The sequence below is a fragment of the Pristis pectinata genome, chromosome 12 (assembly GCF_009764475.1).
Source record: "Pristis pectinata isolate sPriPec2 chromosome 12, sPriPec2.1.pri, whole genome shotgun sequence".
Classification (NCBI taxonomy): Eukaryota; Metazoa; Chordata; class Chondrichthyes; order Rhinopristiformes; family Pristidae; genus Pristis; species Pristis pectinata.
This window is the reverse complement of record NC_067416.1, coordinates 7,023,201-7,041,791: the sequence shown is the minus strand read 5'-3', so window position 1 is coordinate 7,041,791 and position 18,591 is coordinate 7,023,201. Positions and strand designations below refer to the sequence as shown.

The 18,591-nt window shown below is 46.7% G+C and overlaps 1 protein-coding gene across 1 annotated transcript in view; it reads left to right on the top strand.

Moving 5' to 3' along the window:
• The window catches only part of wbp1la (WW domain binding protein 1-like a), a 91,308-nt gene extending 85,415 nt beyond the window's left edge, over positions 1 to 5,893 (top strand). Inside the window, exons 4-5 of the mRNA XM_052027701.1 lie at positions 2,178 to 2,255; positions 3,134 to 5,893. Of these exons, the coding sequence (XP_051883661.1) occupies positions 2,178 to 2,255; positions 3,134 to 3,909 (854 nt within the window). The 3' untranslated portion in view covers positions 3,910 to 5,893. The remainder of the gene's footprint in view (positions 1 to 2,177; positions 2,256 to 3,133) is intronic.
• Positions 5,894 to 18,591: the final 12,698 nt, after the last annotated feature.

Below are 18,591 nucleotides of genomic sequence, written 5' to 3'. Positions count from 1 at the left end.
GCAGTAGCTCTATGTGCTGTGTTACCGAGCTTTTAATGTAACTCCCCTTAAAGGCTCTTGTATAACAGGTTCTGTGTTCTAACCATGTGCTCGGTCAAGCAGTCATTTTGTTTTGCCCTTGAAATTATTTACATTCAAAGCTGCATGCATACAAGGCTGCAGCAACAGAGAGGCAGAGATAGAAGGTGTGACTTTGTGGGTAAGGGAACCATGTCGATCCTTGTAGGCTGGGATCATCCATAGTTTTAATTTGGGGTTTTGTCTTGGAGGCACTGGAACTTGTTTGTGTTCATGGGCTCGGGGGGGCTAGTGTCCTTGCAGTACATCATCTACTCAATGAGTCATCAGTCAATATCTGAGTATCAAGGGCCCTGGTGATGCTAAATAAACTCAATTTTCAGTCATTCAATTCAGATGGAGTGCTCCAGGGTCCTAAATTCCCTCAGGTTGTACCCCAACAATAGAGGAGATGGGGAAACCCTAGAAAGGAACAAAATCATTATTGAGGCTCCCGAAAATGGTCACTGTTGCAAGTGAGTTAATTTTCCCCACGGTGCATCCTGTAGGAAAAGATTTAAATATAGTTTTGAGTAATTTGAGGGGAACAAACTCTTTGTAACCTGGTTCCACACATTGAGCTATTTCATTGCTCACTGTGCACCCTTTTCACACAGGTTGGTATTGGTTTATTATTGTCACATGTACCAAGGTACAGTGAAAAACTTGTCTTGCGTACTGATCGTACAGGTCAATTCATTACATAGTGCAGTTACATTGGGTTAGTACAGAGTACATTGATGTAGTACAGGTAAAAACAATAACAGTACAGAGTAAAGTGTCACAGCTACAGAGAAAGTGCAGTGCAATAAGGTGCAAGGTCACAACAAGGTAGATCATGAGGTCGGAGTCCATCTTATCATATAAGGGAACCTTTCAATAGTCTTATCACGGTGGGGTAGAAGCTGTTCTTAAGTCTGGTGGTACGTGCCCTCAGGGTCCTTTATCTTCTACCTGATGGGAGAGAAGAGAGAATGACCCTGGTGGGTGGGGTCTCTGATTATGCTGGCTGCTTCGCCAAGACAGTGAGAGGTAAAGACAGAGTCCAAGGAGGGGAGGCTGGTTTCCATGATGCGCTGGGCTGTATCCAGAACTCTCTGCAGTTTCTTGCTGTTCTGAGCAGAGCAGTTGCCGTACCAAGCCATGGTGCATCCAGTTAGGATGCTTTCTGTCGTGCATCGATAAAAGTTGGTGAGAGTCAAAGGGGACATACTGAATTTCTTTAGCCTCCTGGCACTGGTGAGCTTTCTTGGCCGTGGCATCTACGTGATTTGACCAGGTGTTGGATGACAAAGACGAGCTGTTTGGCTGCTGCAAAGTTCTCCCCAAGTATAAGTGGGTGGTAGGAGTGTTGGGAGAAGTTGATGGGTGTGTGATAAGATGAGATATCTTTATTAGTCACACGTACATCGAAACACACAGTGAAATGCATCTTTTGCGTAGAGTGGTCTGGGGCAGCCCATAAGTGTCGCCACGCTTCTGGCGCCAACCTAGCACGCCCACAACTTCCTAGCCTGTACGTCTTTGGAATGTGGGAGGAAACCGGAGCACCCGGAGGAAACCCACGCAGACACGGGGAGAACGTACAAACTCCTTACAGACAGAGGCGGGAATTGAACCCGGGTCACTGGCGCTGTAATAGCATTACGCTAACCGCTGGGACTTTGAGTTGGCATTGACTTGATGGGTCAAATGACCTCTAACATCATGAGCAAATCAATGTCATGCCAACTGCAGGCTTGGCCACTCCCCATAGGAAGAGGAAGAACAACAGGACCATTGATTCTATTACATGATTACACTTTGAGCCCCTTGTTCAACAACTTGGGATAGCCCACCCACCCTTCACCTTTCACCACTTATCAGATAATACACGGTTCAGCAGATGCAACTTGTGGATCGGAAGCAAATTCCAACTTGGCATTTGTTATTTGATTGGTGTTGTATACTCAGTAAAGTGGGGATAGGGTAATGGGAGGGCTCAAGCCCACCCTCTAGTGGCAGGTTGGAGTAGTACTGCTGTTTGCACTCTGTTGGAATAGTTTTGTCTCTAACAGTCTAGCAACTCCTGTTATCATCGTTTCGCCCGCACTTCTTTCTCAGATTTTTTTTTAATCCAGGGGGTTTGGATGTTCTCCCTGTGACCGGGAGGGTTACCCAGGTGCTCTGGTTTCTTCCTACGTCCAGAAGACATGCTGGTAGGTTAATTAGCTTCTGCATTGGGGGAGTTGGAAAGTGTGACCTTGTGAGTAAGCACATTGTAGGGCACCGTGTTAATTGGAATTAACCCCTGTTGTAGGTGAGCAGCAAAATAATTTTAAAGCACAAGACAATAAACTGCAGTGTTCCAGGAGAAAATGGGGAGAGGGAGATGGGACTGATGGGTTTGCTCTGTTAGGGACTAGCATTGACCTGATGGAGTGTATGGCTGACTTTTGTGTTATTGTAAGTAAGCCAACTTGCAAACAGTAGTTTTGTGTGTGATCTGTTGTATGGGGCCAAAGGAATGCCAGCTTGGGTGTAGAAAATCTATAAATGCAGATACAATTGCAGAGGTGTGGGAGATGGATAACGAGACAAAAGGAAATATCTCTGTGTAAGTGAGCCCAGGGTTGCTGGGGGATAAGCCAGGGGTAAATGAGGTCATCTGGTCGATGGGTTAATGGGGGGGGGGGGGGGGGAGCCTGAACAAAGGAACATAAAAGTTGCAGAATGCAGAGCCGTAGGGCATTCCTGACAGGTCGAGCTGTGTTAATGGAGAGCGGAAAAACTTCAGCTAATATCACAAACTTAGAACATAACTGGCCAGTTCTGATACAGGCTGAGAAAGCGTCCGACCAAAAGTTGTTGAATTCTAAGTCTTTGGAGTAATAAACTGCAGATGCTGGAAATATGAAACAAAAGCCTTCGAATTAAAGTCATTCTCTCTCCATGGATGCTGCCTGAGTTTTTCCCAACACTCTGTTTTTTCTTTGATGCTCTTGTCCGTTCTTCATCTTGCTTCTTGCTTATTGCAGTGGAATATGTTTATGAATTAAGATTTCAATGCCTTTCTCCTCCTCAATCCAACATGCAGGGTTCTTGCCAAGTTATTTGCTGCCTCCATATGAGGAAGTGGTGAACCGGCCCGTGACACCGCCACCTCCCTACAGCGCCTTCCACCAGCAGTCCGCTACGGCGTGCAACGGTTCCTCCAACCCGGAGCCGTCCCGAGCTCCAGCCACCCCTGGGAACTCCGTCCCGACGGTCTGCGAGGTGGTGCCTCGTCAAGGGAGCATGCTGGGTCTAGACTCCCCCCATGCCTACTCGGAGTGCAGCCTGAACAAGGTGCCGGCCTGTGACCAGCCGGAGGATCCGGTGGCGGGTTCCCAGCAGGAGCAGGTGCGAGCGTGCTGCCTGGACTTGGAGGAGGTGCTGGACTGCCCCGAGAAGGAGCAACTGACCGACTATTACCCGAGCTCTTCCTCCAAGATAGAGAGCTGGCACCACCAGTCCTGCTTGGAGATCAAGGATATAGACAAGACTCCCGGGAGGCACCGGAGGTTCACCGGAGATTCTGGCATCGAGGTTTGCATCTGCAACCGGGGCGACGACCCCGACGACCCGAAGGAACTGGACGGTCTGATCGACACCGTGGGCAGCGCGATGGAGTTCTGCGACAGCTGCAACATCTGTGACTCCTGCCCCCGCCAGGACACCCGGGAGGAGGCTCCATCCGAAGGGCAGGAGCAACGGGATCACAAGGAGCAGCGGGGCCCAGAGGTGACAGAGGAGCCAGTGTACCTGGTGCTGGACACCATCAACGAGAACGAGCTGCTGCAAGCCCACCAGCACCAGGACCCCCAGACCTAACCGCAGCCCCTCGACGTCGGCTGCCCTTTGTGACATTTGTGCTCAAGGACTCCTTGTACTCTTATTTCATTAAAAGCTCAGAATCATTCTGGTGTCGAGTGTACTTGGAAGAGGTTGAAGCAAAAGATAGCAAGTGCTGGGGTGATGGATCAAAGACTGAGCTGTCAGTGGTGAACCACACAAAAATGGTCAGCCTGCCCGCAAGAACAGCACTTTGCAATAGTTCCTGCTGTCATATTGTGGTATCGAAGCAATTATAACATCAACTGGAATTTTATATCCAGCATTTAAATTTTTAATCAAAATGTATTTGCATGGGATTATGACCCTCCATTCATCTTGAGTTATCTGAAGAGGCCACTTTTCCTTACTTGTGGCCTTGTAGGAGTGACGACTTTGTACATCTGGGCTGAAGTTGCAAGCGGTTGACAAGGTGGCAGGCTTTGGCTCTGAAGCACAGTGTACTTTTGGATGGAAGGGGTGATGGTTCTCTTTCTCTGGGACTATGGAGGGCAGCTTTAAACAGCATAAAGGACATCTTCCTGCCTCATCTGTGTGTGTGTGTGTCTCTCACTCGCACGCTCTCTCTCTCTCTCTCTCTCTCTCTGTACTGAAACACAAGCTTTACTGGGTTGCCACGGTTTTGCATTCCCTGTTGGTGACATCGCATACGAGGATTCTGGAAGGCAAGATGAACAGCTCACCTGGAGAAGTTGACGTGTCTCAAAAATGAATGTTTAAATGTACTGGGATATGCAATTTTATTTTTAAATTTGTGCTGGGTCTTTCACTATAAAATTGTCCATAATGTGTGTAGTGCCTGGCGGATACGAGTGCTGTTTCTGAGATGATTTAAGCGTTTCCTATGTGAAACTTGTGTGTTTTATGAATGCTGTTTGATTGGGTATGGTTTGTATCTGTGATAGACTCAACGCTGCGGAGCAGGTGAGTTCCTCTGCCAGTTCTATGCCTGCAATCCATTGGGCAGCAGGAGAGGATAATTTGCTTGGGGTGTGTGCATGCACCGTACAACAAGACCGCAGGCTTTTCTTGTCTGCATTGCTTCTTGTACACAGAGCATGCCCATCATAGCTGTACAAGAAAAGGAAAGGCTCTGAATTAAATACTGACCTCAGGATATCCCAAAGCGCTTTACAGCAAATGAAGTACTTTTGAAGTGCAGCCACTATTTGTAGTGTAGGAAACGAGGTGTTCAAATTTGCACACAGCAAGCTCTCTCAAACAGCTAAGAAATAAAGGACCTTGTGTGTTCCAGATGTTGGTTGAGGGGTGCAGGTAGGTGCAGCTCCACTCCTCTGCCTACCTGACAAGGCCCTCGATATCAAGTCCCAGCCAAACGATGACTCCTCCAATTGTGCAATACCATGCTCGAGTCTAAATGGGACAGTGTGGGGTGAATTAGAGTTTGTGTCTGCACGTGTGTCTAGTTTGTTTTGACTATGCACACCACAATGCCAAATCTGAAATAGGACCAGCCACACCTCTGTAGTTCATCCGTGAACATCTATTCATATCACTGTGTGACCGACAGCTCACCTTTCCTCCTTTGTGTCACCCTACTACTCCTGTTACTTATATCACTTCAATTACTTCACAGCGAGCTTTAGATTAATACCCAAAGGTTTTGAATCACCCATTTATGGTTTCTTCTTCAGTGACTTGGGCAATGACTGATCCCTCTCGCAGGGCTGCTTAGTGTAAATCCACCAGACTGTCTGATCTCAGGATCACTGTGCGTAACCTTTCGTTGGATCGGGTGCTGACCCTAGGGAGGAGGAAGCCATTGGTTGTGGTGGACCAGGATTGGGTGACACCAGGGTGAGAAATGAGGCAACAGTGCTACCATTCTACGCAAACAAGGATGCCAAAGGAACTTGAGATGATCAGTTGACTTCTCAACCTTTAGTGAGACCTTGAGGTAGAGTAACTGACACTGCAGCTGCTGTTGTAACCCTGTCATGTGTTTGTGTGTGGGGGGGGGGGTGGTGGTGGGTGGGTGGGAAGAACTGCACTGTGTTGTTTAGCTCCACCCTGAGGGAAGCATGAAGACCCTTTCAGGGAATGGCTGTGCAACTTCCAGTTTCATTCCTGACCAGTTTTGAGGTTTTCTTTAAAAACAAAAGAGGGATGTAATGTGGGGGGGAATCCCTCCCCAACACATCAACTGGTTTTGTGGGGATTTAAAGTTGGGTTAGGAGTTCCGCCGTGAAAACCTTTAAGACGAATCTTGAGGTGCAAGATGTAAACTACAGAAAGCAAAAAGAAATACCTTCATCATGCATTAGCAGTCACGAAATCATGTGAAGATTCACTCTGAGTGCTCCTGCCAACTGCTAGCTTACACTTGGTTTAACATCACATTGTAATTTTCCAATAGATATTTTAACGATTTATTAAAAAATCAGTAGTGTCCTCTGGTGTCATGGTCATTATTTTTCTTTTTAGCAATCACACTATTGCCAAAGTCTCTGACTTGTTCCCATAACAATCCTCCTCCAAATGACACTTCTAACTGCACCAAGTTGCAACTGTGCACAGCAGAACTTGCGTCATGGGATGCAAAGTAACGTCACTCGCTGTTGGGCGAACAGAGCAAGAGCAGCGTTACCCCAGCATGTTGATTGGGAGGGTCACCAGTGATCAGTGGGAAAGGAAGAGTAATCTGTCTGGTGTGGTTGCTCAGTGATTTTTAAAGGGATGAAAGTTTCTCAATTGACATTTGTGTAGAATTTACAGCACAGATGGATCCTTTGGCTCAACCAGACCGTGTCAATACTCCTGCTCTACCTGAGACTCTTCCCCATACCCTTCGCCTCGTCCCGACGAGCCATCTCCCACATGGAACTGTTTACCTTGGCCTGGAATGCATCTGAAGTATTCACCTCAACCACTCCCTGGGGTAGCAAGTTCCACCTTTGTCACTCATGTAAATTGGTTTATTATTGTCGCATGTACTGAGGTACAGTGAAAACTTTGTTTTGCATGCCATCCATACAGATCATTTCATCACATCAGTGCATTGAGGTCGTACAAGGGAAAATAATACCAGAATGCAGAATAAAGTGTTACAGCTACAGAGAAATTGCAGTGCAGGCAGACAATAAGGTGCAAGGCCATGATGAGGTAGATTGTGAGGTCAAGAGTCCATCTTGTTGTACCAGGAGACCATTCAATAGTCTTACAACAGTGAGATAGAAGCTGTCATTGAGCCTGGTGGTATGTGCTTTCAGGCTTTTGTATCTTCTGCCCAATGGGAGGGGGGGGGGGGGGAAGAAGAGAGAATGTCTGGGGTGGGTGGGGCCTTTGATTATGTTGGCTGCTTTCCCAAGGCAGCGAGAAGTGTAGACAGAGTCCATGGAGGGGAGGCTGGTGTCCGTGATGCGCTGGGCTGTGTCCACAACTCTCTGCAGTTTCTCGCGGTCACGGGCAGAGCGGTTGCCACACCAAGCCTTGATGCATCCGGATCAGATGCTTTCTATGGTGCATCAATTAAAAATCAGTATGGGTCAAAAGAGGTTTCCTTCAAATAATGGATATTTTTACTGTTTATGAGCTTCACATGAGCAAGGAGTTTCATTCCACTCTGGTGTATGTGACTAGAAACTGACCTGAATCTGCTATTTCCTTATGACACAGGAGGAGGGTATTTGTCCCACTGAGTTCCTGCTGCCTCTCAGAACAACTCCATCAATCCCATTTCCCTGCAAACAATTCTCTCTCTCATGCCCATTAACCACCCCTGCCCCACTCCAATTCTCCTGCCCACCCATCTGCACTTGGAGTGATTTACCATAACCAGATGATTTACCATTGAGTCCTTGGGATGTAGGATGAACCCAGAGCACCCAGAGAGAAACACGGTTTCAGGTTGAGGGTGTGAACTCCACACGAAGAGTCACTGAAGCTGCTCCCTTGTGGAAACATTTTGCACACCTCTACCTTTCCATAATTTTCAGTCACTCCTCAGACCCTTCACAACCTGAAACATGAGCTCTGTTTCTCTTCCCGCAGATGGGGTATGATCTGCAGGTTCTCCTGGACCTGGGGGTTTCTAGTTGCATCTGTTTGTGTCACCAGTGACTTTGGCTCACATACCTTTGTTTCCCTCTTCCATTGATGTTTACTGTGGAGAGCTGTGGTCCCTGGCTACTCATTGATTGCCAATGTGAAGATGACCCCCTTATCCCCACTCACTGATTCCTGCCTGTTAACCAATCTATTGTCAATATATTACCTCCAACTCCACAGGCTCTGGTGACTTAAGACGCCCTGTCAAACACCTTCTGCAAGTCCAAAATCGGCTATTGGTCACCCTCAATCCATTTTGAGTAGAGACTTCCTCAAAAAGCTCTACCAGATTGTCAGTCACAATCTCCACTTCGTGAAGTCATGCTGACTCTGATCAGTTTACAATCAGAAACCTGTTGCTATCATTTCCTTAATAATTGATTCTAACATTTTTCCAACAGTAGATGTTGGGCTAATCAGCCTGCAGTCATCTACTTTTTGCCTCCCTCCCTTTCTGCATTGGGATGTCACATTGGCAATTTTCCAGTCTTCTGATACATCCGAATCTTTGGGGTTTTGGCAGATTACTGCTGATATATTCACTCTCTCCATAGCCACTTTTAGGATCCTAGGAAGCATGGCCAACTAGAGCAGTGGGGCGATGGGGTATGAGGAAGTTGGAGGGAATTTCATTTATTCACCAATCGAAGGCCATGGAGAGATTGAAATACAAGGATGAAAGATTTAAATTCAGGTTAAACTATCCCAAACGATGAAAGTGTGGCTCCCAGCATCCTGTCAAGTGTGAGGAACCCTATCATTCACTGTGCTGGGATGGTGAGACTTTCAGTGGGATGGGAAACAAGTTCTACATAGAGTCATACAGCACAGGAACAGGCCCTTCGACCCAACTGGTCCATGCCGACGGATGCCCCATCCAAGCTAGTCCCATTCGCCAGTGTTTGGCTGTAACCTTCCAAACCTTTCCAATCCATCTACCTGTCCACCTGTCTTTTAAAAGTTGTTGTTGTACCTGCCTCAACCACTTCGTCTGGCAGCTCATTCCACATACATACCACCCTTGTGTAATAAAAAAAAGTTGCCCCTCAAATTCCTCTTAAGTCTTTTGCCTCTCACTTTAAACCTATGCCCTCTAGTTCTTGATACCCCTTCAGAGTTTTTGGATGAATGGAGGTTTAGCGAGGTTGGTTGTCCATCCAGCAAAATGTGAAAAGGTAGGTCAAATTCAGAAAGGTTTACCTCATTAGCAGTACCGTGATTTCCAGGTTATGGTGCCCTACCAGGTATTGCTGATAGTATTTGTGTGGAGGGACATTTTCTGTTACCTTTTAAGTTGACCTCCCCTTGTTGTCGACAGTCTATATATGCTCATGAAGATAGAGAGGTGCTTCACAGAAATTGGTCACCCTGTTATACAAAAGACATGGTTAAGCTGGAAAGAGTGCAGAAAAGATTTATGTTGCCAGGATTAGAGGGCCTGAGTTATAGGGAGAGGTTGGCCAGGCTAGGTCTTTATTCCTTGGAGCGTAGGAGAATGAGGGACAACCTTATAGAAACGTTTAAAATTATGAGAGGTATAGATAAGGTGGACGGTAACAGTCTTTTCCCCAGGGTAGGGGAGACTAAAACTAGGGGGCGTAGGTTTAGGGTGAGAGGGGGAAGATTCAAAGGGGACCTGAGGGGCAACTTTTTCACCCAGAAGGTGGTGAGTATATGGAACGAGCTGTCAGAGGAAGTGGGTGAGGCAGGTACGATAGTGTCACTTAAGAAGCACTTGGATAGGTACATGGAGGGGCAGGGCTTGGAGGGATATGGGCTGAACGCAGGGAGTTGGGACTAGCTGGGTGGGTACCGTGGTCGGCATGGACTGGTTGGGCCAAAGGGACTGTATCCCTTCTGTATGACTCTGACTCTATATCGATGCTTGGCTCTGCACGAGCCATGGAGTTTACTCTTCTGCCTCCCAGCGAGTCCGCACTGACCAGTGAGCACCCACCTACACTGATCCCATTTTATTCTCCCCCCATTCCCATTGACTCCCTCCAGATTCTACCACCCACCCACACAATTTACAGCGGCCATCTAACCTACCAATCCGCACGTCTTTGGAATGTGGGAGGAAGCCGGAGCACCCGGAGGAAACCCACGTGATCACATGAGGGAGGGCGTGCAAACTCCACACAGACAGTGCCGAAAGTCAGACTCGAATCAAGTCGCTGGAGCTGTGAGGCAGTGGTTCAAACAGCTGTGCCACCCTAAATCACCATTTGAAAGGGTCTATTGCCCGAAATATTGACCCTGTTTCTCTTTCTACAGATGCTGCCTGGCCTGATGAATGGTCCAGCATTTTCTGTTTCTATTTCAGATTTTCAGCATCTGCATTTTTTTTGAATTGCATCTTCACCCATCAGCTTGACCCAGATACATTATAAGATATCTTTACTAGTCACACAGTGAAATACATCTTTTTGCGTAGTGTTCTGGGGGGCAGCCCGCAAGTGTTGCCACGCTTCTGGCGCCAACATGGCATGCCCACAACTTCCTAACCTGTACGTCTTTGGAATGTGGGAGGGAACTAGAAACGGGAACATACAAACTCCTTACAGACAGTGGCCGGATTTGAACCCAGGTCGCTGGCACTGTAAAGCGTTACACTAACCGCTACACTACAGCCAGTCCCTGAGTTATGTAATGGTTCCTGAGAACTGTCCATAAAATGATTTCTCTGTCTGTCAGAAACGTCCATTTTCTACAGTAATTCACAATCATATCACCCTGCATACACTTGCTGTTATTCCAATTCTTTCATTTCATTGAATAATCACCCTAACACCATAATTAAACTAATGAAATATATACTAGGGAGCCCCTGTATCTTTTGGTTTTCATGAGCTTTACACAATTTTCCCAACCTAAGGAAACTGACCAGAGGTAAACCTGTTGAATGCATCCAGGGAAACTCTGCAATGATAATGTTGTGCACGTCGTGTCTCAGTTTACCAATACCAGAAATCTCAAATTCTAATTGTTGTCCTTGAGGGCCACCGTGACCACCCAACCTATCACTGCAATCTCCTATAGTCCTCAGAATACTACAGTAGCGTAGCGGTTAGCGTAACGCTATTACAGCGCCAGCGACCCAGATTCAATTCCGGCCACTGTCTGTAAGGAGTTTGTACGCTCTCCCCGTGTCTGCATGGGTTTCCTCCGGGTGCTCTGGTTTCCTCCCACATTCCAAAGATGTACAGGTTAGGAAGTTGTGGGCGTGCTATATTGGCGCTGGAAGCGTGACGACACTTGCAGGCTGCCCCCAGAACACTCTACACAAAAGATGCACTTCACTGTGTGTTTCAATGTACATGTGACTAATAAAGATATCAATAATCAGAATCTCCTCTTTCAGATCTTTCTATCTTTTTTTAACCCTTTGGCTCAAGCTTCATATTCCTTAATTCTCTTGATCACTTCCCCTTTAAGCTGCTCCTTTGCAACCCACCTTCATACACTCGTTTCTGTATGTAGCTTGGCATCAAGTTTTTTTTAAGTCATTCTGTGGAACATCTTGGGATGTTTTGCTAGACTAACTGTGCTATACAAATGGAAGTTGTTTTTTAAGTTGGTTCTTACAGCCGGTATATTTTTCCCAGGGTCAAAATGTCTAACACTAGAGGGCATGCATTTAAGGTGAGAGGGGGAAAGTTCAAAGGAGATGTGCGGGGCAAGTTTTTTTACACAGAGAGCGGTGGGTGCCTGGAATGTGCTGCCAGGTGTGGGGGTGGAGGCAGATACGATAGACGTGTTAAAGAGGCTCTTAGATAGGCACGTGAATAGACAATAGACAATAGGAGCAGAAGTAGACCATTCGGCCCTTCGAGTCTGCACCGCCATTTTGAGATCATGGCTGATCCTCAACAATCAATATCCTGTTCCTGCCTTGTCCCCATATCCTTGATTCCCCTATCTATAAGAAACCTATCTAGCTCCTTCTTGAAAGTGCCCAGAGAATTGGCCTCCGCTGCCCTCTGAGGCAGTGCATTCCACAAATTCACAACCCTCTGGGAAAAGAAGTTTTTCCTCCCCTCTGTCCTAAATGGCCTAGCCCTTATTCTTAAATCATGCCCCCTGGTCCTGGACTTCCCCAACATCTGGAACATATTTCCAGTCTCTATCCTGTCCAATCCCTTAATAATCCTGTATGTTTCAATCAGATCCCCTCTCAATCTTCTCAATTCCAGTGTGTACAATCCCAGTCTCTCCAACCTCTCAGCATAAGACAGCCCCGACATCCCCGGAATTAACCTCGTAAACCTACGCTGCACGCCCTCTATAGCCAGGATATCCTTCCTTAACCCTGGAGACCAAAACTGTACACAATACTCCAGGAGTGGTCTCACCAGGGCCCTGTACAAATGCAAAAGAATCTCTTTGCTTTTGTACTCAATTCCCCTTGTAATGCAGGCCCACATTCCATTAGCCTTCATCACTGCCTGCTGCACTTGCTCATTCACTTTCAGTGACTGATGAACAAGGCCTCCTAGATGCCTTTGTATTTCCCCCTTACCTAACTCCACACCATTCAGATAATAATCCGCCTTCCTGTTCCTGCTCCCAAAGTGGAGAACCTCACACTTATCCACATTAAACTTCATCTGCCAAGTATCTGCCCACTTACCCAACCTATCCAAATCACCTTGAATTCTCCTAACTTCCTCTTCACGTGTCGCACTGCCACCCAACTTTGTATCATCAGCAAACTTGCTAATGTTATTCACAGTGCCTTCATCTAAATCATCAACATAGATGGTAAACAGCTGCAGTCCCAGCACCGAGCCCTGTGGCACGCCACTAGTCACGGCCTGCCATTCTGAGAAACATCCATTCACCCCTACCCTTTGTTTCCTATCCGCCAACCAGTTTTCTATCCATGTTAATACCCGCCCACCAATTCCATGAGCCCTAATTTTACCCACCAATCTCCTGTGCGGCACTTTATCAAATGCCTTCTGAAAGTCGAGGTATACAACGTCCACTGAATCTCCCTCATCTATTTTCCTGGTTACACCCTCAAAAAACTCCAGTAGATTAGTCAAGCATGATTTGCCCTTAGTAAATCCATGTTGACTCGACCCAATCCTATCATTGCTATCCAAATATGCTGTTATTTCATCCTTAATAATGGACTCTAGCATCTTCCCCACCACAGATGTTAGGCTAACTGGACGATAGTTCCCCGTTTTCTCCCTCCCTCCTTTCTTAAAAAGTGGGATAACATTAGCCATTCTCCAATCCTCAGGAACTGACCCCGAATCTAAGGAACATCGGAAAATGATCACCAATGCATCCACAATTTCTAGAGCCACCTCCTTTAGTACCCTGGGATGCAGACCATCTGGACCTGGGGATTTGTCAGTCTTCAGCCCCATTAGTCTGCCCATCACCATTTCTTTCCTAATGTCAATCCACTTCAGTTCCTCTGTCACCCTCTGCCTTTTGTCCATCCTCACCTCTGGGAGATTTCTTACGTCTTCCCCCGTGAAGACAGATCCAAAGTACTTACTAAATTCGACTGCCATCTCCCTGTTTCCCGTAATAATTTCACCCGATTCGGTCTTCAAGGGCCCAACATTGTTCCTAACTAACTTCTTTCCCTTCACATACCTAAAAAAGCTTTTGCTATCCTCCTTAATATTCCTGGCTAGCTTGCCTTCGTACCTCATTTTTTCTTCCCGAATTACCTTTTTAGTTAAATTCTGCTGCACCTTAAAAATTTCCCAATCTTCTATCTTCCCACTCAGCTTGGCTCTGCCATCCTTCTTCCTTTTTAACACAATGCTATCTCTGACTGCCTTTGTCAGCCACGGTGGCCCCTTTCCCCTCTTTGAGTCTTTCCTTCTCTGGGGAATGAACTGATCCTGCACCTTGTGCATTATTCCCAAGAATACCTGCCATTACTGTTCCACTGACAATTCTGCTAGGATGCCCGCCCAGTCAACTTTAGCCAGCTCCTCCTTCATGGCTCCATAGTCTCCTTTGTTCAACTGCAAAATTGACCCTTCTGATTTGCCCTTTTCCCTCTCCAATTGCAGATAAAAACGTATCATGTTATGGTCACTACCTCCCAATGGCTCCTTTACTTCGAGTTCTCTTATCAAATCCTGCTCATTACACAGCACTAAATCCAGAATAGCCCTCTCCCTGGTCGGCTCTCATACCAGCTGCTCCAAGAATGCATCCCGGAGGCACTCTATAAACTCCCTTTCCTGGGGTCCTGTACCAGCCTGATTTTCCCAGTCCACTTGCATATTGAAATCCCCCATAACTACTGTGACATTACCCTTGCCACATGCCAACATTAACTCACTATTCAGCTTGCACCCAATATCCATGCCACCGTTTGGAGGCCTGTAGATAACACCCATTAGGGTCTTTTTGCCCTTACAGTTCCTCAGTTCTATCCACACTGACTCTACTTCTCCTGATTCAATGTCCCCCCTTGCAAGGGACTGAATCTCATTCCTCACCAACAGGGCCACCCCACCCCCTCTGCCCACCTTCCTGTCCTTACGCTAGCATGTATACCCTTGAAAATTCATTTCCCAGGTCTGATCTCCCTGCAGCCACGTCTCCGTTATCCCAACAACATCATACTTACCCATTCGTATCTGAGCTTCAAGCTCGCCTACCTTATTCCTGACACTCCGTGCATTCAGATATAGGATTTTTAACCCATTTCTCCTCTCTCCATTCATATTAATGTTCCGAAACTGTGTAGTTCCTATCTGTCCTCTACCCTCCATCTCGCTATCCTCTCTCTCATTCTGGATCCCCTCCCCCTGCAAATTTAGTTTAAACCCCCCCGAGCAGCATTAGCAAACCTTCCTGCAAGAATGTCAGTACCCCTCCAGTTCAGGTGTAAACCGTCCCGTTGGAACAGATCCCATCTTCCCTGGAACAAATCCCAATTATCCATAAACCTGAAGCCCTCCCTCTCGCACCATCCCCTCAGCTACGTATTAATCTGCCTAATCTTCCTATTCCTCTCCTCACTCGCATGTGGCACAGGTAGCAATCCTGAGATTGTTACCCTGGATGTCCTGCCCCTCAACTTAGCACCTAACTCCCTGAACTCCTTACGCAGGACCTCCTCTCTTTTCCTGCCCACGTCATTAGTCCCTACATGGATCACGACATCTGGGTTCACGCCCTCCCTCCTGAAAATAACCTGAACCCGATCTGAGATATCCCGGACCCTGGCACCAGGGAGGCAACAGACCATCCGGAATTCCCGATCATCCCCACAGAATATCCCATCTATCCCCCTGACTATAGAATCCCCTGTCACTACCGCTCTCCTCTCTTCCTTCTTCCCCTTCTGAGTGTGCAGAGAATGGAGGAGTATGGACATTGTGAAGGCAGAAGGGATTAGTTTCATCACCATTTTAATTAGTTCAGCACAACATTGTGGGCCGAAGGGCCTGTGTTCTATGTTTGTTCCTTTACTGCCATCCGGTGGCAGTACCAATAACCTGCAGTTACTCAGCATTTTTAATAAACTAGGTCAATATCAATGCACATCAGAGGTGTGTTATTGAACAACACTGATACCAGGCCTCGTTGTACAAATAAGTGATTAAAAGCTTAGTCAAAGTTTTAAAGAGCTAAGTAAAGGAGGTAGAGATACGGAGAGGTTTCCGGTGAGCAGCTAATAGAACTGAAGACACGAGACTGCAGATGCTGGAACTGTAGAGATTGTCTGCTTCACAACTCCAACAAGCCGGGTTTGATCCTGACCTCTGGCGCTGTCCGTGTGGAGTGTGCATCTTCTCCCTGTGGCTGCGGGGCTTCCCCCGGGTGCTCCAGCTCCCCCCCCACGTCCCAAGCATATGGGAGTTGGTAGGTTCATTGCCCACTGTACGTTGTCCCTAGTGTGTTGATGATGAATGATAGAATCTTGGGGGGAGTTGAGGGAAATGTGGGGAGAATAGAATGTGATTCGTATAGTTAGCTGGTCAGTGTGGATTCGATGGGCTGAAGGGCCTGTTTCCGTGTTGTAGGACTCCACGACTCTCTAAGGCACAGTTGCCAGTGGTGGAGGAAGGTTAAGGCAGGAGGTTAGGCCCAGTCTGGAGGTGGGCAGGAACATGAGGGTCTTGGGGCTGGAGGAGATTGCAGATGGGGATTGGGAGGGATCTGGAGATGAGGGGTGGTACCTTAAAACCAAGGTGTTGCTTAACTGGGAGTCAGCACCAGGTCAGCAAGAATGAACATAAAGCTTAGAACAGCACAGCAGAGGAACAGGCCCTTTGGCCCACCATGTCTGTGCTGACCATGATGCCAAATGAAACTCCCATCTGCCTGCACACGATCCATATCCCTCCATTCCCTGCATGTTCATGTGTCTGTCTAAATGCCTCTTAAACACCACCATCACGTCTGTTTCCACCACCATCACCCCTGGCAGCATGTTCCAGGCACCCACCACTCTCTCTGTGTAAAACAAAAGTTGCCTTGTAAATCTCCTTTGAAGTTTCCTTCTCCCACCTTAAAGCTAGACCCTCTAATATTTGATATTTCCACCCTGGGAAAGGGGCTGTCTACCCCATCCATGCCTTTCATAATGTAATAAACCTCTATCAGGTCTCCCCTCAGCCTCCGGTGCACCAGAGAAAACAACCCTAATCGGCTTGGTACAGCAACTGCTCTGCCCAGGACCGCAAGAAACTGCAGAGAGTCGTGGACACAGTCCAGCGTGTCACGGAAACCAGCCTCCCCTCCTTGGACTCTGTCTTTACCTCTCGCTGCCTTGGCGAAGCAGCCAGCATAGTCAAAGACCCCACCCACCCGGGACATTCTCTCTTCTCCCCTCTCCCATCAGGTAGAAGGTACAGGAGCCTGAGGGCACGTACCACCAGACTTAAGAACAGCTTCCACCCCACTGTGATAAGACTATTGAATGGTTCCCTTATGCGATGAGATGGACTCTGACCTCAGGATTTACCTTGTTGTGACCTTGCACCTTATTGCACTGCACTTTCTCTGTAGCTGTGACACTTTACTCTGTACTGTTATTACCCTGTACTACCTGAATGCACTCTGTACTAAATGTAACTGCACTGTGTAATGAATTGACCTGTACGATCGGTATGCAAGACAAGTTTGTCACTGTACCTCGGTACAAGTGACAATAATAAACCAACACCAACCTCTCCTTGTAGCTCATGGGTGATAATGGAAATGGATTACTTCCATCTTAGGCCACAAACAGCAGAGCTTTGGATGGCTTCAAGCTTACAGATAGAAACAACAGAGGAGAGCAGCCAAAATTGCATTGGTATCTCGAAGTGGAAAGGTTCCGTCGGATGCTGGGATCCGGCAACTTTATCACAAGGCTGACCCCTGGAACCTAACGCCAAACAACAAATTTCACGACATACAAGTCAGCGATAATAAACCTGATTCTGATTCATCTCACCAATAAAAAAGGCCATGCCTATGTTGCTTCTGTGAAATAACAAAACATTTCCCCTAGGGTATCACCATTAATCCTGGAATTCTGCACCTTCATGTATTTATCCACATTTGCCTTTGAAAGTTGCTGTTGTATTTGGCTCCTCTGCTCTTTACGTCAGTAGATTCCAGGGCTTGGCAACTTGAGAAATGAAATAACTCACAGTTCCTCTCTGGTTCTTCGACGTCCTCTCCAGCTACCAACTCTCCTGCCTGTGGATACAGGTTCCTTTGATACTCAAAACCTCAACTAATTTTGAAATGTAAATTCCTATTCAACAATGTCTTAAAGAGAACATCCTACATTACTGGTACCATCTTTCTAAAAAAAGATTATAGATATTCTATCATTCATTAACAACTTGGGGGAAATTTACAGAGAAAGTAAGGTTCAGAGGAAGAAGGGCTCAAAAATCTCCATTAATCATAACTTTATTGAATTGAAAAATATGAAAATCAGGTGGTTATAGTCAGTGAATATGTATTTACATAAAATATTTCATGCAAGATATTTAATGTAGCCATCACAAGCTTTGGACAATGGTTTAGACTTAGCATCACTAGACTGCTATGATCCTCGGAAACATTCATCAATAATTACAAGATAACTTTGAAAACATAAAGGCTGCAGATGCTGGTATCTAGAACAGAAACAGAACACGGGAAGAGCTCAGTGGGTCGAGCAACACCTGTGGAGGTGAAAGGAGTGAGTCAACTGCATCAGGACAGGGTTGACTTAGCAGAAAACTTTGGTAGGTCTTGTACCATGTGCGGAAGATTAGGAGGGATTCTCCAGTCTTCACAGAGGTGAATGAGGCTTTTAATGCTAAATACCAATCCAGAGCCAATGCCAATGCAAATACAATAAACCTGTGGTGATCTGGCACCTCGGGGCCTTGGTGATACCGGACCAGCAGATTTTTTGGACATCAGATATTACTGCTATTAATAACCCAACACACTTTTAATAGAATTTTCGTTTTGGATGCACAATGAGCAGAGCAGCTTCTCGCTAGGTTACACCAGGGTCCCGTAGCTGTGAACTGTTCGTAACCTGGACAGTTTGCAAGTCGGAAACGTGTCCGCAAACCCAGTTCCCACATTGGCAGAAAATGTCTGCAGCCC